The 15,992-nt window shown below is 35.6% G+C and overlaps 2 protein-coding genes across 3 annotated transcripts; one reads left to right on the forward strand and one right to left on the reverse strand.

The window, feature by feature from the left end:
- LOC109723456 (protease HtpX homolog) lies at nt 945-6,295 on the forward strand. 2 transcript variants are annotated; one of them, XM_020251815.1, is made up of 9 exons: nt 945-1,256; nt 1,417-1,474; nt 2,143-2,213; nt 2,460-2,639; nt 3,824-3,920; nt 4,579-4,685; nt 4,892-5,025; nt 5,294-5,473; nt 6,109-6,295. In XM_020251815.1, exons 1-8 carry the CDS (start codon nt 1,023-1,025, stop codon nt 5,427-5,429), a joined length of 1,017 nt encoding a protein of 338 aa, XP_020107404.1. In that variant the 5' UTR covers nt 945-1,022; the 3' UTR covers nt 5,430-5,473; nt 6,109-6,295. The 2 variants fall into 2 exon arrangements, with proteins under 2 accessions (XP_020107404.1, XP_020107407.1); XM_020251818.1 differs by having other exon boundaries at nt 946-1,256; nt 2,146-2,213.
- On the reverse strand, nt 7,654-11,466 carry LOC109723455 (uncharacterized protein At5g41620). Its single transcript, XM_020251814.1, has 3 exons — nt 10,799-11,466; nt 10,494-10,616; nt 7,654-9,133 (listed from the first exon to the last, which is right to left on the reverse strand). Exons 1-3 carry the CDS (start codon nt 11,210-11,212, stop codon nt 8,171-8,173), a joined length of 1,500 nt encoding a protein of 499 aa, XP_020107403.1. The 5' UTR covers nt 11,213-11,466; the 3' UTR covers nt 7,654-8,170.

Raw genomic sequence — 15,992 nt, forward strand, 5'->3', positions numbered from 1 at the left:
ATTTTTTTATATAAATTTATTTTATAATTTTTTTATTTGTTTTATATATATAATTATTTTTTAAAAAAACAAATCAGTTTTAGTTTTCTTTTAAGTAGATCATAAGACATTTGAAATTAGTTATATTTTTTCTCTCTACTTCGTGCATTAAAAAAAAAAGGTGCAATTGCTCATTTACCCCTAAAAAGTTTTCAGCTTTTTAATTTATTTTTCTTAGAAAGCTAATAATGAAAATACCTTTTTTACATTTCAACATATTTCAAATATACCCCTAGAATTAAATTCTGTTAATAAACAATTTATCTTTCTACCAACTTTTTTTATTTGCCCTTAAGTTAGGGACACAAAATGTATTTTAATTTTTTATCTTTTCAAATATACATTTCTACCATCACCAATATTTCTTATTTGCCTTTAGATTAAGGGCGAAAGATATTTTGATTTTTTTTTAACTCTAGTAGATATTTAACTCATATTTAACCAAAATTAATTTAACGAGTGATAACTGTAGAAATATTTTGAAATAACGGAAAAACGTATGAGAGATATATTTGAAAGAAAAAAAAAGATAAATGAGATATTTTTGAAAATTTTCAGAGATATATAAGCAATTATCTTAAAAAAATTATACCTGTTATATTTTTAGAGAGAGAGAGAGAGAGAGAGAGACCGGGGCTCAACCGCGTGGCCCGGCCCCGCCTGATGCGGTGTGGGACTATTACGGCGTTACATTTTTAAATAAAAAAAAATCAAATAAAATTTTATTGATGGAAATAATCTAAGTTTTAACTGAATACTGCTCATATTAAAGTCAAAGAAAGCTCAAGTGGCAGCAAAGCCCCACCATAAAACGCTTCTGTGGATCTCCCCCGCACGAAAATGGGATTCTTTTACGTCTCCTTCTCTCTACCATATAAATAAATAAACATTCACCGTATTCATCAGTATTTACATATATATACATATACTCTCCTCCTCTACCTCAACTCTCTCTCTCTCTCTCTCTCTCTCTTACTCCATTAATGGCGATAGCCTCTCCCCCTCTCCATCTCCACCTCGTTCCCCCTAAGCCCGCCTCCGCGTTTCCCTTGTGGACATCACGGATCCGCTGCTTATGGGGTTCCCGTGCGCCCCGTGTTGGGCCGAGGACGCGGAGAAGAAGATGCGGAGTCCGAGTATCGTCAGTGAGCCGCTCTTCGCCCGTGGGGTTCCGCGATCTCGACGCCGATGATTTTAGGCACCCGCTCGATAAGCAAGTAATTCCCAGTACTCGGCTCTCTTTGATTTGGCTTTTGATTCGGAGGATTTGTCCACGCCTATGATATGACCTGTTTGTTGAATTGCTTCAAAGAGAAAAAAGGAGGCTTTTTTAAGGGAAAAAAATGGTGTGGTGATACTGTTGTGTTTGTTGATCAGAACACGTCGCTCTTGCGGGCGATCCCCGGGCTTGATGAAATTGTCAAGGCTTTATTAGGTAATTGGTGCTTCATGTTTTCTTTAATTTGTGTGTGTGTGTGTGTGTTTGGGTCCCTTATTCGATATCAACGACATACAAATATGGTTTCAGAAATGAATAAGGTTATAAAATTACTCGGTACTTAATTTGTATTATATGTATGATCTGATCTGAGCACTTTACAGTTTGCCCTACAAATTAAAAGGTGAAAATAATGCTGATCTTGGTGTATAATCAAGATTTAGGGTTAGGATCAGAGTTGATCTCATTTCTCCTCTCTAGTTACAATTTATAGGGGACTTGTTATACGTTCATATAGTTCAATAGTGCATCAAACTATGGTTAAGAATCAGATTTAGATAAGAGAACGGGAAGAGTGGTTTAATTGCATCTATATTGCCTTTTCTAAACAAATAAAGCAAAGACAAGCACTTATAAAGAGGTTAAATGCAGAAAGAAGCAAAATTGAACAAAATAAAGAAACTTCACAACTTTGACCGAGGAGATTCTATGCTTTACTAGTTTAACTTTTAACTTTATATTATTAAAAGTTAAAATCTTGTACATCGAAAGTTTATGGTGATTGAACTCTTCAGAAGCTAATTACTTTTAGTTCTTTCTCCTGTTTCTCTTCCAAAAGTAGGCTATGCATGCTCCTCTAATATTTTCATGTTGAATCACTTAAGCAGGGCCAGTTGCAGAGCAAGTTATGCTACTTCAGAATATAGGGACATCAGTACTTGTTTCTGAAAATCAGGTCGGTTTCATTATTCTTTTTCCACGTATTATTTCCTAGAAAATGGCAAAAATTGTCACTCTGATCGAATGGCTACATAGTCATCATAGTGTATGCATATACTTCTTTGATTATCATGTGGAAATGGGTTGAACTGCAAAGGACTGCATTTTCGATATTATGTGCTGAGCGTGAACTGATGAATTTACGCTCTGTCAAATGAAACTCTTGTTTCCCGTAACTCATGCAGCTTTAATGTGGTTACAGCTACCTGATCTTCATAAATTATTGGTCGAAGCTGCGAAGCGACTAAACACAGAAGCCCCTGATTTATATGTCCGTCAGAACCCTGTTCCGAATGCTTATACTTTGGCAATCAGTGGTAGAAAGCCATTCATCGTAGTGCATACGAGTCTTGTGGAGCTTCTTACAAGAAGAGAACTACAGGTACCTTTCTTCCCATTTTGCTGCATAATTTCCACAGAATTTGTGATATTTTAGGGAGGCAGGGGGGTGTTATTTACAAATTGGTCCCTGAAGTTTGACCCAGTTTTCAATTTCGTACTCATAGTCCTGAAGTTTGTTCTGCGTAACAATTACATTCCTTTTTTAGTCTACAATCTAAAAAAAAGTGCCACATCAATGCCATAGTCAAACTTTCTTATGGTAAAATTGAAACATCGAGAATGAAATTGAAGCCAAGATTATGCTTTAGGGACGAAATTGAAATAGAGGTCAAACTTTAGGATCAAAATTGAAACATTGAGGAAGAAATTAAAATCATAGTCGAATATTAGGGACTAAATTTTTATGATTACAACAATGAGGATGAATTTGAATCTCATGTCAGACTGTAGTGTCTATAATCGTAGTTAAGCCTTTTTCATAAATCATTGGGAGGGGAAGCGACTTACGATTGTCTCGCACCATATCAGATATAGTATGAACTTCAAGATTGGCTAAAGAGCATGTTAAATGTTATACCAATTACAGTTTATGAAAAATAATTAAATGTTATGTAAGTGAAGAAATACGTTACAACAAGCATTTGCCTCCAAGTGCTTTTGTAGTGAATGTGGGTAGTTTTTGATGAAGCAGCTGATTTGCTTCTTTAAGCAGCTATACTCAAACTGAAATTTTGCAGAAGCTCCACCAGACCAAAGAGGACCTCATTGTTTCAGTAACAGATGGGTTAACATCAATCATTAAACATGAACTCAAAAGTGTTTCATAGTTCAGTTGTTATGATTCTTTTTTCCCAGTCTTTGTTGCTACCCTATTGATTTTGGATGACAATGTTTTAAGAAACTTCTGTTGAATATTTGTAGGGTTTCTGGACTCTATAGAAGTCCTTCCATATAGCTTTTGGCATTATCGTTGGATTTACCACTAAGCTACCATGCATTCTTATACTCATAATTGAATAATAATCATACCAGCATTACATGTGGAAATTAAACAAAAGCATACTGAAATTTCACGGCAATTTGCTTAGACCTGAAATTTCTGAAGTTGTCAACATAAGCAAGAAATCCCCACTTCAGATGTGGTAAATATATCATAACAGCCAGACATTTTACTTGGATCCAGTGAGTTACTTAAAATTTTGTAATGTTTTATCTTTTCACTAGGCTGTTTTGGCTCATGAATTGGGCCACTTGAAGTGCGACCATGGCGTGTGGCTCACTCTTGCAAATATATTAACACTGGGAGCTTCTAGTATACCTGGTATGTTTTTTTTATTACTTACATATAGGATAATTTATAGTCCCTGAAGTTTGATCTAGATATCAGTTTCATCCTTAAGTATATAATTTAGTAATTCAGTCCCTCAAGTTTGAACTTGATTTCAGTTTCATCCTCTGGAGTTCCAAGTTATTTAACAAAACAAAGTCTTAATACGGTGCTGATGTGACACCCTTTTTTAGATGATAATTGGGAAAAGCGAACTTAATGGTTATTCTAAACAAACTTCGTCTACTAAATTATTATAATAGGAAACTATGAGGAAATTTGGAACAAAGGTCAAACTTCAGGCACTAAATTTATAGTCAACCCTTATGTATATGCGTGTGCATGCGCAGGAACTATTGCCTGGATCTTCTCCATCACGTCACCCATGGAATGGCCGGTCATCTACCCTCTATTCCATCTCTTCTTGAAATCAGTATCATCCTGTGGACTTCAGTCTCTCCATTTAAAAATTATTGTCTTTTAAAGATGAGGACCGAAAGGCGTAATGGATTGGAGGGTAGATTGTTCGGCGGTCAATGGCTGACTCAGTGGACCAAGCCAGGACAATAAATTTCTTTAGCGTGTGAGAGAGAGATGGTTTACGATTCTACAAACAATCCAATACAAGTGTTAATAAGTAGACTATTTTCAGGGCTTGGTATTCTTGCTCGGTTCTTGGAAGAGCAGCTATATAGGTGGCTTCGTGCTGCAGAGCTGACTTGTGATCGAGCGGCTCTTCTTGTGGTCCAAGACCCCAAGGTACATTTTGATCCAGAATCAGTAGGGTGGCTCTATGCAGTCTTTAAATGCTTACTTTGTAAATTAATGTTTCATCATAAGAAAGACTCATATGCACGGTCGTAAGAAAGACTTATATGCAGTCTTGGCGATGGTTTAGTTTTCTTTTGATTCGACCCGCATATTTCTATTTTCTGATAATCTTTATTTCATGATCCCATCAAGAGGTGGTCATCTCTGTCCTGATGAAACTAGTTGGAGGATGTCCTTCTCTCTCCGACCAGCTCAACGTTGACGCTTTCTTGGAGCAAGCACGTTCCTATGACAAGGCTGCTTCGAGCCCAGTTGGGTGGTACATCAGGTTTATTTCCTTCAACTACATAATAAACGGCACGATTGTGCGACTCGATTCACAGTTTTTAATTTCATACTTCTGAAAGCATGATTCGTTGTCCTATAATGGAGGGGGAGTTTGGCTTCTTGAAAAGTGAACTAAAGTGGCAAAAACAGAAAATAATATCCTGTTTTTGCTAGTCCAGAACTGTTTTTTTTTTTTTAAGACATAAAATAAAAGTTTTTCCATTGCCATTTGATGAGAACTCATCGAGTATATCTTTGGATATGTTCAGGAATGCTCAAACTAGGGAATTATCCCACCCTTTGCCAATTCTCCGAGCTCGGGAGATCGATGAATGGTCAAGGAGCCAGGAGTACAGATCACTATTACAAAGAGCAATCCTACGAGAAGATGCTCAGAAATTTTAGTGACCTTCTGGTGAAGAATTCGATGTAAAATGACACTACAAAAGGTAATGTCGACTATCATGTCTCACGACTCCTCTGGAGTTGGTTATGAACTTCTTTGGCGCAGCTTTAAAGATGTAGTATCGTTTGATGATGTGATGTTTAATAGAGATATTAGGAAAAGCACTATTAAATGCCCTTCAATAGCTTGTCTCTATAGAAGAATTAGAAGCATTAAATCAAAACACTCACTTTTGGTGCACAATCTTGTGGGAACTGTATGTTGTAGTAGAAGCTAGAGATTTTCTGTTTGCCAATCATTCTACTAAAGATAGCTATGGCTGAAAGTAGAATTAGAAGCGAGGCCAAAAACTCCATTAAGTGAGTGGTTGATCTAACTTCTAGAACAATTCTATTTTGAAACGCCAAAGACTGGCACTTGGCAAATAAAAAATCTAGAATTTTCATGGTAGAGAGAAAATAAAATAAGCTTCCAGATCACTAAAAGTAGAAGTTTTAATTGAACTTCTCCTTATGGAGTATTTAGTAGAAAAAAACACACCAGTAAGTCTTCATATAGCTCTACGTAAACGGCACTTTTGTGAAAACTTCCACTGGGGAAACATGCTAAAAGATTATGTTATGTTAAGTTTTACAGAATCTACTATTGACTCTTTGATGTTTTCATACTGCTGTGTAGGTCGGCAGATGATTCAAATGATAGAAGAATAATACAGTATTGTACATTATGAGGAGCAGGAAACTTAGTTTTAAGTTATACACATGTATATTCTCAAAATACAGTTATGTTCTCAAAAAGACACACAAATGTGAGTATAGATAGAAAAGCATTACTGATTATTGACATACTATATTTGGCTTGAATATACATGTGTATAACTTAAAACTAAGTTNATTCTCAAAATACAGTTATGTTCTCAAAAAGACACACAAATGTGAGTATAGATAGAAAAGCATTACTGATTATTGACATACTATATTTGGCTTGAATAATATTAAATAGTACCATGGTTCATGTGCTTGCATATATATATATATATATATATATATATATATATAGTTCGGCTACTATACTCTTATGAGTACGATCACATTCGTACTCATAAGTCGCTTTCAATGATAGAGCTTCCGAATCGACGATCCAGACCGTTAAACATTATCTAGAGCATTTAAAATTTCTAGAAATCAAGTTTTATAATTTTTCAATATCATTTACCTTATGATCAATAGCTCACAAAATTGACAATTTTTAACGGCCGGTATGTGATTCTTGCTAGTTTAACGGTGTAAAAGAATCGGAATAGCTTAATTTTTTAATAGAAAATTCTATTCATTACCTAGTTAAAGATCAATAACCCCGATTTTAAATTGAAGGATCCAATCATCTATTTTTAGGACGTCATTCGATTTTGACTGTTCATTTTATATCCGCTTGATGGACTTTATAATAATTTCGAAAAGTTACGAAATTTATTTTCTAAAAGTTTCAAATACTCTAGATCATGTTTAACGGTGTGAATCGTCGATTCGGAAGCCCGAACATCGAAAACAATATATGAGTACGAAGGGCTCACTCATAAGAGTATAGTAGCCCTACTCTCTCTCTCTCTCTCTCTCTCTCTCTATATATATATATATATAACACCTTGGCTGTTAAATTATTAGGAAAAGAAGGTGCTTCTTTTGTCAGGGGTTATATAGATGCCAATTTTGGACAAAGATTTGTAGCATAAGCACTTGTGGCTCAAGCTCAAAATGTGAACTCAAAGCAGAAATGGATGTAGAAAATCAGCAAATTGAGGTTCTATCTAGGTCAGGTTCTTTATTTGACCTAATCTTGGATCCCTGCAGTTCTAATCAAGAAATTCTATATGTTTGGACCTGGTGTATTATATGCATCCTATTAAAGAATCCTATGCATTATTTTTATTTTTATTTTTTTGCTTGTTAAGAAAAATAATCATACCATGCACAAGTCCTAAACATGAATGTAGTATAAATACCTCGGACATAAGTGGATGATCAATGTGATCTTCGCAATACAAAATTATGCAGAGGGCATATTTGCGAATTTCTACATTGTTTCTTCAATGACACTCATTTTTCATATCTACAAATAATGTGAAATAAACAATTTGTTCGCGAAATGGCAATTATAAATAATGCCCAATAAACATTTCAGTGTTCTTTCTGAAAAGCACCAGCCAAATAGATTTTGGACAAATACTCCAAAAAATTGTTAAATTGCAACCTAACAACAATATAATTTACTTAATTACCACAGAGTCTCAACCCTAGAAGGGAACTACCAATAAACACTATAGGAATTTTCTTATTTACAAAATGCACGCTTTGTCCAAATTATTTTCTCACATTAACTCTTTGTAATAGTAATCTATTGTTTCTTTTTTCCTTTTTATTCTGGCGAAAAAAAAACACATAAATACTCATGGGGATCTAAAAATCAAGAAAATGAAAATGATTCAACCTAGGACAAAACCACCTCTAGGCACATAAATACGATGAAAAATAATGAGCCAAAAAGGATTTTGTTGTCATTGATTTCACCTTTGATTCGCTCCCGCGATTCCTTCGACTTCATTATGTCTCTCTACATCTTCTTGCTCCAAATTGTAGCCCTCGCTTCCTCGGAGATTTCCATCCTCATATATCTTTCATTCACCCAAATAACCACCCGATATTTCGCCGAGGTCCCTCTCGATTCCCTTTTTCACGCTCCCCTATTCGATTTTATCTTCAATCACGACCGATTTGCCTTTGTGCTCATGCGCCGCAGCCGCGTAGCTCCAGGTATAGCTATTGTTCTTACTGTCCATATTTAGCTCTATAGAGTGCAAGTCACTATCTTCGGACTCGAACTCATCCTCGTCTTCTTCATCCTTTTCCTCACCTTCCTCCGATCCACTCGCGACCACACCAAGCTGGAATAGTTGGTTTTTATTCTCGGTTAACTTGTTTGTATTCTCGATTTCTTTCTCTCTTCTTTTATCTTTTAGAAAAGCGTCGAGCTCGTTCCTTAACTGATCGACGGCGGCATTTTTCTCCTCCATTTGAAGCTTTGCTTCCGACAGCTTCATCTGAACCCTCTCCTCTCGCCACTCATCCGCGATCTGAAGCATTTCTCTCTCCTTTTCCATTTCTTCTTTTACCCTTTTATACTCCATTCTCATCTCTTCCATATTGGCTTTATCCTCCGCAACCCCCCTCACCGTTTCGTTCCATATCTCTTTGATCACTTCTCTCGATCTCTTCTCTCTTTTGAGTTCTCCACTTGTTTTCACCAAGGAGGCTTTTATTTCTGCTAATTCGGCGGCGAGTTCATTGTTAAGCCTCTCGGTTCTTTTTCTCATTGCTTTTTCTGTTTCGAGCTCCCTCACGACGAGCCGAAAAGCGGCCTTAAATCTTTCGCGATCCTTGTTCTTCCAACCTTCCTTTGCTGTCGTATTATCCGACAGTTCTTCTTCGATAAGCTCCTCGATATTTACGAGGGCCCCATCCAACTCCGCTCGAAGAGCCGAAACAAGAGGAACGGTAGACGAGGGCTTCTCGCCTGATCCCCATATGCGGACTAGTACTTTAAGAAGCTCTTTTGATGCTGTTATGCCATTATTTAAATTCGTCAAGCACCTCATCCTTCGTTTAGATGAAATAGAGGATGGGAGGTTGTGAGAACATGAATGAATCTGTAACACACATAAGTTTCACAAACCAATTTTGGTACGGAATATTCATAATTGAATAGGAAAGAAACAAAAACAAAACAAATCTATGCATATGAATTAGGCATTTTCTAGATAACTAAAAGCATAAAGTTCGAAATGCAACTGCACCATGTTCATTTACTGTCAACCAAGGAGTTAAGTGCCGTGGCACGGGTTCATGCCGGAAACTTGCTGGCACGGTACGGCATGACGCGTGCCAAGCCGTACCGATGCGTGCCGGTCAAAAAAATTCTTGTGTACCGACACATAATAGCATGAAATATTTATTTTCTTTAGCAACAAAATATTCTAATTATTTATTATGTCTTTTTATCACATCTTTTGAACTTTATTGAGAAAATTACTTACTAATTTAAAGAATAGAGGGTTTTGAGCTGTGCCATCGGTACGGGGTCTGTATCGTACCGGTATCTTGTTGGCACGATACGGCACGGTAGATACGGCCTATGCCGACGGGCACTTAAAATCTTGCTGTCAACAATACGAGTTACAAATATACAGTATAACAATGTTGACCACTAACAACTATTCTCAATATGATCCTTCATAGATGCTAATATTCTCTATATAAATCTGTTTAGGTTGTAATTATCAGCTAAAAGCGACAGTAAGCTTCAGGAACTAAATGCTTAACTCTCAAAAGGTGTTTGAAGTTTACAAACAAGAGATATAAATGTTTACAAACTTGCTTATGCCGCTGCATTTTGTTGACAGGTATTTGTAACTCACAAGGCAAGGAAAAAAATACAGCCGTTCAAAACGCTGAATTTGCAGATGCTCGGAGAACTAGTTTCAAGCAAACATTACTCAAAGAACTAAAAATCCTCCTATGCGAAGTTTCTATGCTCGGTGGAATTGTGTAATCCTAACTTTCTTAAGAAAAGCAAATATGAAATTTCTATAATCAAACGAAATGGAATAACTTACAAAAAATAGTGCATTACAATTATGCATTAACCCAAAAATTACAAAGTGATGCAGTTCTCAAACCGCTGAGCTCAGAAATATCTGGAAACTTACGACACTAAAGTGATTTAAGGATGCCAATATTTGACATGAACAGTCGATTTTAAGTAGTTCTTAAAAGGTAGACCAGATAGATAGATGCGACAAATAGATTAATGCCCGCATTCTTTTTTCTTTTCTCTTCTTTTCTTTTTCTTTTTTTTTTTCTTTGGTTTTTTCGGGGCACCCACAATCATTGCATACAAAACAACAGTGAAAACCAACACCAATTATCATAGCAGATAGGAAATTATTGAAGTAATCAAACGGTAACTCGCTAAAATTGAAAAGGAAAGAATAGGCAGAACTTATTTACCTCTAACATGCTCATATTGCCGTGTAAATTTAATGATCTACGATCCTTCTCATTGAACCCGGGCTTCTGATGCGCCAGTGGGATCATTCTTTTATGATTCCTCGCTCTCGATTGATTCTTAACCTAAAGTCCAAAACCAACACTACAATAAGAAATTTAACAGTGATTCAGTTAATTTAACTGTGTTCAACACCTTTTTGCGATGCAACTGCGAGTTTCGTTAGCTGATTAGGAAAGATCCACAACAATAAAAGCGGCCTAATTCTGCTGAAACCAATCTAAAATGCCATTACAGATATACTCACTTCTGAGATAGCGCAATGTGATACGCTAGACCTTGCGCTGCTTCCTCGTCTTCTCGCCTCCTTCAAAACCCCCTCCTCTAAATCTCCAGCCATTTTATCTGAGGGGAACTTATTCATTTGCCACAACAAAGTCGCGAGCTTTCGAGCCGATATCGAAGCTCGGACCCCTTTCGCACAATTATATGATTCTCGATTCTTGAATGATTCAGAACTGTTACTACCCGAAGATATAGGAACTGGTGCAGTGGATCTCCCCTTCTTCCTAACAACAATTACCCTCTTAATGGAATGGTTCTTCTTCAATGAAGGATATGTAGATGATGATGATGATGTTGATGATGAACAAGAAACCCTTTTTCGGATCTCGCGAGGCCCATTTACAGATCCATTTGTGCCCACATTGTGCCTAAGCATTCTCTAGAGAGAGAGAAAGAGAGAGAGAGAGAGAGAGAGAGGTTGGTGGAATGCAATGAGAAACCAAGAACAATGAAGAAGAGTGCTTCTTTTATAGGTGAATTTGTAAGGGAAAGGAGAGATTTTTGAGGTGGAAATGAAATGGGGATTATATTCAAAAAATCAGAAAAAACATGTGGAGGAAAAGTAGCCGTTGGAATAATCAAACCAAAAGCTGGTAAAGAGGGGGAAAAAAAAAAAAAAAAAAAAAAANTAAAAAACAGGAGAAGAGCTATTAAAGTAAGTGCCCATCTTTTTTTATTATTATTATTAAAAAAAAAAAAAAAAGAAGAGGAGCTCATGAGAGTGAGAGATAAGAGTGAGGAACAAAAGAGATGGGCGCAGAAACTGTTGACTCTGGGAATTAGTGGGTTTACACCAAAATGGCCAAAAGATTCGAGCTTTATGTGAAATTTTCTCCTCAAATTACACAACGAATATCAAAAACACCATCAAATCTTTGGGGTTGCTCCAAAAAAGAAAAGGCTAAAATTAAAAGTTTCAGGTGAAAATTTCTCCCGAGAAGATCAAACCCACTACCAAAGCGAATGAGTCTGCGAAGTGGGTTTGCTCCAAAATGGCCAAAAATTGAAGCTTTATGTGAAATTTTCTCCTCAAATCACGCAACAAAATCAAACCCACTACCAAAACTGCCGAGTATGCGAAGTGAGCTTGCTCCAAAATCGCCAAAAATTGACGCTTTACGCAAAATTTCTCCTCAAATGACACAACAAAATCAAGTGGGTTTGCTCCAAAATCGCCAAAAATCGAAGCTTTACGCGAAACTTCTCCTCAAACTACTCCAACAGATCAAACCCACGTAAATTCAAAAAAAAAAGAAAAAACACACGAAATTAAGAATCTTGCAACGAGAAACAGAAACAGAGTACCTAAAGAACCCAACGTAAAAAATCCAAACTTTAACTACGGAAAGAGCTCTGCTCGCTTCAGAAACCAATTAATTCCCAAGCGATGGGATCGAAAAGCTCGAGGCTTTTCAATTCGCTACGCATCAAAGCCAAAGTATCGGTGTACAACGATAGAGATTGATGCTGCGGAGGCGGAGCGAGCGCACGAGTGGGGGGGGCGATGCGGCGGAAGAGACGAGGAGAGAGGAGCTCACAAAAGCTCGTCTCCTTGTGCTTAATCGCTTGTGTTGCCCCCACGCTTCATAGCGAGAGGTTTTAAATAAATAAATAAATAAATAAATTGCATCGAACGCAGTAAGTACACACACCCACAGGCCACAGCTCGGATCGGAGAGCGGCGTGAGCTGTTCCTCCCCACCTAATAAATTATTTCCAGCCCCCGCCGCGGAGGGTCGTGTCGCACCTTCACGATTATTATTTCTTTTCTTGTTTTTTTTTTTTCTTTTTTTGGGTTACATTCAGGTCCTGTAAAAGATAAATTTTTACAAGACTTAAATAATGAGATTATTTCTTTTAATAAAAGTTTTGGTTCCTTCGCATGTATTATTCTCCCTGTCTCTTGATTCACCGCTACTTTTTTAATAAACATATACTTAAAATAATTATTTTGTGTCCTTATAAATTTATCCCCCATAAAAAGCTCCTTTTTTTATTTTTATTTTGTCGCCCCTCGCCTTTGCAGCGGCACGTGTGGCGTATCTTATTTTTGCCGTGCCAAGGACATTGCCTTCGACGTTGCCGTTGCTGTAGACCTTGCCGTCGCGATAGATAAAAAAAAGATGGTGAGAAAGATAACGAGACTCGACATTGAAATACAAAATTTAGGCATAAAGGATAAAAAGGTTATTTTATTTATTAATTAACTGACCGATGATTATCTAAATTTTGATAACAGAATGATATATTTGCAAATGAAAAAATTTTTTGAGGAATAAATCTGATAACTAAGTTTTATAGGAATATATTTACCATGTGTAATTATCCTTTTTCTTAGTTAAGGGGCTTTTTGCTTTTTCTTTTGCCTGTTATTCGAAATTTTCAAATTTATACTAAAATTATCAAAATATTTTTTAAATTTAAATCTCATTAGTAAATTTTAGAGGATATTTGAAGGAATTTTTAGAAATCAATAAGAATATTTTAGTCAAAGAGCGGTGTATTATTTGAAGGGTATGTTAAATATTATCCCTGTTTTTATTAATAGGTTTAAAATACTATAATCATAAAAAAGCAATTTAGGTTTAAAAGTACTATAATTATAATTTTATGTTTTGAAGGATATATTAGATAATTTTAAAATATTTTTGCTTTAAAAATGAAGTCCAAATACAATCTGAAATGTTATATGGATTTGCCAATATATCAAGATATCAACAATAAATATATATATGAGAATAACTGATCACCGGCTAGTGCAAGCGTCAAAGGATTTAATAATTGATACCGGAGGTCTTAAGTTTAAAATCTAATTACTTCACATTTTCAGCTAAGTTTATGCTTTTACTTTTAGATCTTGGAATCACCTTGTACTCTTTATTCTGTCCTACTTGGGGGCTTGCTATGTAGGGCGCAACCATGTGCAATATTGTTCAGCTAGCATATTGTCAGGGACTGAGCGAAATTGTTGTGCTTTCTTGGCCTATCTTCGCTAGCGGAGCGGGCTGGAAAGGAGGTTCAAAACCAGCAGTCGTTATGGGAGACAAAGAGTCATATAATTGCTAGAGTTAATGGCTCCAAACCGTACCGCCAAAGAAAATCCAAGTAGTGGAGTACTTAGTTTTTTGGAAACCTCTTCTTCTCTCTTCTTTCCTTTTTGCATATTTAATCGTAGGGCGTGGAAGTCCAGACTAACAACAAGGAGCTAAACTTGTCCATCTTCGAGCAGGAAGACAGGCGTCATACGGACTTTACGAACAAAAACGCTAAGGCTATGACAATATATATAATATTGCTAAAAGCACACCAATACAGAAGCTCCAAATTAGAGCTTTAATATTGGTGCAAGAATAATCCTGGTGATCAAATCAGCCCTCATAATGAAAATTTTGTGATTGCCAAGCATCTACATTGTAAGTAAAAACTTTATTCCAGAGAAAGGTAACAAGCAATTTGATTCATTCACTTTCCTTTAGAAATAAATTTTAGTTGAAAATGTGAATCAACTAAACTTCAAATTTGGGACCTCGGGTACCAACCACCAAGACTTTTGCTAGTTGCTGTGGGGACGATTAGTATTATAAGTAAAAGCAGAAGCAAAGAAGTATGACAAAATTATGGTAAATATTCTCACAATTCCTTAAACATAATAGAGGATCAATTTGTTCGATGTGGCACAGGTCATTATTTATTCAAAGCAATCCATAAAGATACAGTCGATCCAACGATTAGAATATATCTGGACACGTCCTTAATGGACGGATGTGATTAAACATCTTTACAATAGATTATATATATAAAACATAACGGGAATCCCGATCTAACCATATATAATCCTATTTTCCTGTAATAGCTCCATCTCTGGAGATAAGAGATGGATAGTGAACGAGGATGAATTATAAGAAAGAATCATCGTCTATAATACGCATCTGAAAATCGAAATTATCACAGAATGTACGATTTTAATTGGTATATGATTTAATGCGATCATCTCCACTTGAAAGTAGGAAAGAAAATAAATACCTCTCTAGAAAACTTTGTCCATATGAGATTAATTGTATGAACAATTGTTTAACCAATATATATAAATCCTAATTAATTCTAGGTTAATAATTTCCACCATCTCAAGACAAATACAACAGGAATAATGTGAAGAAGTAAAATACTCTTTACAGAGATTAATTCTTTGCCATATTGAGACATAATTTTCATGTCAAATATCATGTAAACCCATTTGGCCTCCAAAATTGACTTGGATAATTAAGTAAATTCCACTTAAGATGTAATCTCAACTGTATATATCAATATGACACTAGATTCATGTAAATCACTAAACCCTTTATTTTTTTATCATTATAAGTCCGGAGAGAGACAAGCATAAATTAGCTCATTACTTACACATCATACATATCTATATATATATATATATATATATATATACCAACAACGAGGACAATAATTCAGGAAACATGTTGCAAAGTTGATAAGATAATTGAACTATTCATTAATTATCATGGAAATTAATTCATCGACAATAATTTAAGGTGACACTCAAAATACACAGTAACACTTTTTTTTTGGTCGAATAATACACAGTAACACTACTACTCATAATTTTTTAATGAAGAACGTAATATTTCTCTTTGAAATGAACAAACTATATACTATTTTATGTGATGTCGAAAGAAGCCTAATAAATGCACAAAAACAAAAGATTAAGATGTGATAGGGCACACTTGCACGAGACATGCATAACGGCGACGTGACGCATAACGCCGTTCCTGGGGAACACACGTTCCTTTCCCAAGTGTCGTTTTGTATAACAAAGCTTGTGGATGCAACAAACAATGTGTGTAATTAGGCTAAATAGCATGTCACTGTCCCAACCCTGATATGTTTCTACGTAGATGGAAAGAGGAGGAGGAGAATGGTATAATTATTCCTTAAAGAGTGCATTTTTATGTAAAAAGTATAATTTTTATTTTAAAAGATTTAGTTTACATCTCAAATAATGTAGCTTATATTTATAACAGTATAACGTTTTTCTAAACGGTGCAACTTCATTTTCTTTTTTCTTTTTCTCTAGTTGTTCTTCTTTATTCTTTAGTTTTTTGTCTTTAGTTAATTTTTTTATTTTAAGCAAATAAAAGTGCTTG

The sequence above is a fragment of the Ananas comosus genome, linkage group 17 (genome assembly GCF_001540865.1).
Source record: "Ananas comosus cultivar F153 linkage group 17, ASM154086v1, whole genome shotgun sequence".
NCBI lineage: Eukaryota > Viridiplantae > Streptophyta > Magnoliopsida > Poales > Bromeliaceae > Ananas > Ananas comosus.